Here is a 5250-nt window from a genome sequence, read left to right as displayed (position 1 = left end):
TCATAACCCATGACTTGGCGGTCATTTTGTGGTAAAGTGTGAGATTTGGCGATTCTCTAGTTTTTTCACAATATGGGAAAACAACACTTTTGCTCGTGCGATTTTCACGTAATTTCCCTAACATGCTGCCAGCTTCAGTCTACAACCACCACAGAAGTTTCATTGACCTTTGACCTCGGGAAGGGGCTTCCATCTTGAATTTTCAAAAAAAGCACATTTCCTAGGGATTTTCATTGATCATCTTGTAACTTCTTGAGCATCATTGTGAACCTATTGTGCAAAAAATTTGGAATTACAAGTTATAGAACTTGAATGGCGTGCAACCGGCAAGTTTTCAACAGTTCGGATCTTAGCTAGCTTGAACATTTCTTATTACAATATGACAATGTTAAAATTATGGGTGAGGTAAACAAATGTTGGAAGTATTCAAAGGAAATTTTGAAATTATTATGGGATGGCCACACAACCTACGGCTTGGCGACCATTTTGTGGCAAACCATAAGATTTGGCAATTTTCCCTTCGTTTGAGCGATTTTCACAAAATTTCACATGTATCCTGCCAGCTTCTGTCTATAACAACCACAGAAGCTCATTGACCTTCGACCTTTGGAAGAGGCTGCTATTTTGAATTAAAAAAAAAACACCTTTAGGACAGAATACGAACAAAAACTCTTGGTAGGGATTGTCATTGATCGTCTTGTAACTTCTTGAGCATCAAGAAGCTATAGAATTTGAATGGCGTGCATGTGGCGATTTCGCAACTGTTAACTGTTCGCAATCTTAGTTAACTCGCACAATACTTTTTATCTGAATGTTGTAAAAAGGGCATACATGAAGTCTCTGGCTCAAGCTAAACGAAGCTATATAACATACTATATAATAATGTAAAAATTGTGGACATGGTAAATTAAAAAAACGGCACAAAAAAAAAATCTGTTGAGCTAAATACTAATTTTGAAACAAAAAAAGGTTGGAATCCACTAACAAAAACAACACACGTGTCTGGGATATCCACAGGAAGTTTTGAAATACTATGGGATGACCACACAACCTATGGCTTGGCGGACATTTTGAATTAAAATCTGATATTTGGTGATTTTCACAAATGGGAAAATTTGCCTTTTTTTGAGAGATTTTCACAAAATTTCACACACATGCCGCTAGCTTAGGACTACAACAATCTTTATTGTATTTATATCTTATATATTAGAAAGGAAAATAGAGTATAGAAAACAAGGAGAGATTGTATGACAGTTGTGAATTTTATTATACATTTTATCCAATAATGTCTGTTTTCACAAACTCAAAAACTCAATAAAAGAGCCGGATAGGTGTTTTGTTTTAACTGTGAATCTTGCACCCTTACAGACTGTTTTGTTAATGCTTGCTTGAGTGTAGGCTACATCGGTGTGGTGAACAGAAGCCAGAAGGACATAGACGGAAAGAAAGACATAAATGCTGCTATTGCTGCTGAGAGGAAGTTCTTCCTCTCTCATCCTGCGTACAGACACCTGGCCGACCGCATGGGCACACCCTATCTCCAGAAAATCCTCAATCAGGTGTGAAAAAGTAGCCCAAAAGAACTGTTTTGTAACGTTTGCAGTATTCTCAGTGATTTGATAGTGACGCTTTGCTTTCAACAGCAACTGACCAACCACATTCGGGACACGCTGCCAGCTCTGCGGTCCAAGCTGCAGAGTCAGCTCCTCTCTATAGAGAAGGAGGTAGAGGAGTACAAGCACTTCCGGCCTGATGATCCATCTCGCAAAACCAAGGCTCTCCTCCAGTGAGTAGACAGCTATACGTGCAGATAAATATTCAGAAAGAACAAAACTTAAATTGTCCTTGGTCTTTGTAGGATGGTGCAGCAGTTCTCTGTGGACTTTGACAAGTGCATAGAGGGCTCTGGAGACCAGATTGACACGGCTGAACTGTCAGGAGGTGCCAGGATCAATCGCATCTTCCATGAGCGATTCCCCTTTGAACTGGTCAAGGTGTGTGTGTCAGTGTGTTTGCCTAATCTGGGGTGGGAAATAATAATAACAGTTCATTTAAAAAACATGATTACACATGGTTAAAAAAAATCCAGAGTTAGTCACTGCTTATTTTCATATGTAGGACCCTAACCATGATGTAAAAAAGAACATAATCATATACAATATAAGACAAACTACTTATACAAACACTATGCAAATAGCTAAACATCACAAAATTTAATCACATCATCATAATCTTTTAGGGTTGACAGCCGTAGGTGTTGACAAGCCGCAATTTATTTTATTTTTTTATGAAGGCCTTGTATGATGTTCATCTGTTTTTTGTTGTTCCAATTGCAAAAAAGCAGTCTTGAACTGTAACATGTTATAGATGTCTTCTTGTTCTGATTTCAGAAGATTATTGTTATTTTTAAAAGATGAAAAAAGGACAGCCATCATAAATTAAAAGGCATTTGTAGATCAATTTGTCCAATCATATTTTAAGCTATTTTAAAATAGTTCCTAATGATCTTTTAATTATGATTATTACTCATTTAGTCTAAATAAAAGATAAAAAGTGTTGTTTTCTCTGATATAGTTTCTCCAGAGCAACAGGAGTTCATTAAAATTCACTTCTAAGTTGTTGGTGGGACCGTTGGCGCCCCCTCTTTCCCTCCGTTGCTGAGAGCTCAGAGCTGTGTGTTCGTGGCCAATAATTTTTTTTCAAACAGCATTTTTTTGTCTGCTCTTGATTCACAAGAACTTAAACAATTTTAAAGCGAATTTTTCCTTATATTTCCTCCATCATCAGAAAAATGGCACAAAAATGTCTTAGAATTTTTTTATCGGAGTGGGTCTTTAACAAAATAAAACTTAAAGCTTCAAATCAATTTTGCCAGTATTACCTACTGTGCCATATTTTAACTCTACTTGGAATTTTTACGGTTATTATCTGGTAAAAATGTTCCAAGCTTGCTAAGCTGACACTAAAATGTGATTCCAACAAACAAGTTTTGTCACTCAGACACAAAATCATCCAAAACACAATCAGAACCCATATTTATTTAAGCACTTAAATGGCTTCTGTTAAAACATTTAAAAAATCTATTGCATTGTTAGCTCCCAATAACCATGATTTCTCAGCAGCTTGAGGTTGTTGTATGGCTTTTTAAACTTACTTGTATCAAAATAAAGCAAAACAGAAACTCCTTCTATCTGTTTTTAGAAGAAACATTATAGTGCCTAAGTAAATGCTTAAAAAACCTTTATTAGAGTCAATGCATTCCTAATTGGATGATTAAAAAAATGATTGTTCTACCTGTTTTAGCTTGTTTTTACCAGTTCTCAGCCTTTTTGATTTTAATTTAGCTTTTTTTTTAACTGCGAAGAAAGCTAATGTTTTTACCGAGAAGTGACTGCAATTTTTGTTGTTTTGTTGTCCTTTTTTGTTTTCAAAAATAGACTATTTGGTGCAACAAACCTGCCAATCATTTTTTACACAGCATTACAAACTCAAAGGGAGATATTAACATTAACATTGCTCCTTTTTTCCCCCCTAAAAAAATAAAAGCTTCATAGCAGGACTTTCCCACAACGAAAAGCAGCCATAACATCTGCCAATTCCACCGTGACACATTGAAAGAGACAAATTAACTTCTTTATCAGCCTTAAGGAGTATGCGTTTACTTCCTAATGATTGTATGTGCTACCTCCCCTTTTTCTTTTTGAATCTCCCACCTTTTTTATCCAGATATCTTTCCAGGCTTATGTCTATGTAAGCTTTTACCTCACTCCTCCACTTACATGGCTGATCCCTGTTTTCCTCCTCCTGGATGAAAGCCATCAACCCCTCCGTTTTCCTTCTCTCTCCTCTGCACTCTCCGTCCTTCCCTCTGAGGATATAAAGCTCACCGTCTGAGACGGAGCAGTTGTGTCCGAACCAGATGACTCACTTAAAACACTTCTATTCATCACAGATTTTTTTTAAATAACATGCTCTGGAAGAAAACTTTAAAGAAAACAGTGCACATTTCAGTAAACAAAAGACAAACTTGGACAAATACACAAATACCAGCTGCTGAAAGAATAATCGACTGACTTGTCTGGCAGACTGTTTGTGTTTCATCTCCCCTCCGTATGTTTTTCAGATGGAGTTCAATGAGAAGGAGCTCCGCAAGGAAATCAGCTATGCTATCAAGAACATTCATGGCATCAGGCACGTCCGCCCCTCGACTCCTTCATCACTCCTTCACTTCACCTCCTCTTGTTTCTGTGTCTTAATCAGCACTTCTGCTCGGAATAATCCAATTCTGAATTTATAGCAAAACATTAAACAATGTGGGATTGGGAATGAAGGGGTATTTGTCACATGATTAGAAATATTCTTGCTTTTTTATGCACTATTCTTTGCTTTTGAGTCAATGCTGATGTGTGGCTTATTCTCCTCTCTGGTTGGTGAAATCTTGCATTTATTTTTAACCTTTTCTCAATTTTCAACCCATTTGAATATAAGGGAATATGTATATATAAAGATGAAGCAGCAGAAATTTACTTATTTTTTCTTGGTCAAAATTGCATTATTATTATTTTTTTAATATATGACAATTTTATTGTGTGAAACATTCAGATTTGTGCCAAAAATCATTTGAAACTATACCAGGGGTCTGCAACCTCAAGCTCCAGAGCCACATAGTGACCCGTCCATTGTGACTCTGACTGAAGAATAGTATTTTTAAAAGTAAGGGTTACTAAATTACCATTAATTCAAATAAGATGTGTTAAGCTTATACATATAAGCTAAAACCAAAGGTTCTTGGATCCCTCCTGACATCCAAAGAACCTGTTTGCTCTATGAGCCTCCAGAATGCACAGATTATAAATACTAAGCCAAACTTTGGTAAAAAGTCTGACTTTTTCCCAGTGTTCCCTTTAAAGGATGTTATCTTATGCTCCACAATAGTTAGTAGGTAACCAGAGGGGAGATGCTAAAGCATATTTATATTTGTTGGATCGGCGTCCAATGCCGTCCTCTTTATAATCAGGTTAACATCAGAATAAAAAAGGATGATTGCTCACCAAAGTAGACCTAAACAAAATGCCAAATTACCTATACAAAATGCCATTTTTGTCTTTTGTTGTTTAAAACCTTTCGTAAGTGTACATTAGCTGCTCCAGGATCATCCTGTTTGGGACAGGAAGTCTTTTATTTTGAAAGGAAGTCATATGAGCTTCTGTCAAAACAAATACAATTTCAGATTTTGTAAAATGCTAGTTT

The 5250-nt window shown here is 36.4% G+C and overlaps 1 protein-coding gene across 6 annotated transcripts in view; it reads left to right on the top strand.

The window, feature by feature from the left end:
• The window catches only part of dnm1a (dynamin 1a), a 55295-nt gene that overhangs the window by 16574 nt on the left and 33471 nt on the right, over positions 1 to 5250 (top strand). For all 6 annotated transcript variants that reach the window (XM_024298818.2, XM_024298813.2, XM_024298817.2 and 3 more), the window contains exons 6-9: positions 1399 to 1559; positions 1644 to 1786; positions 1859 to 1994; positions 4124 to 4191. In XM_024298818.2, the coding sequence (XP_024154586.1) occupies positions 1399 to 1559; positions 1644 to 1786; positions 1859 to 1994; positions 4124 to 4191 (508 nt within the window). The remainder of the gene's footprint in view (positions 1 to 1398; positions 1560 to 1643; positions 1787 to 1858; positions 1995 to 4123; positions 4192 to 5250) is intronic.

This window comes from Oryzias melastigma, linkage group LG12, assembly GCF_002922805.2.
Source record: "Oryzias melastigma strain HK-1 linkage group LG12, ASM292280v2, whole genome shotgun sequence".
Classification (NCBI taxonomy): Eukaryota; Metazoa; Chordata; class Actinopteri; order Beloniformes; family Adrianichthyidae; genus Oryzias; species Oryzias melastigma.
Note: the sequence above shows the minus strand (reverse complement) of the source record. Positions and strands in the feature narration are given on the sequence as shown.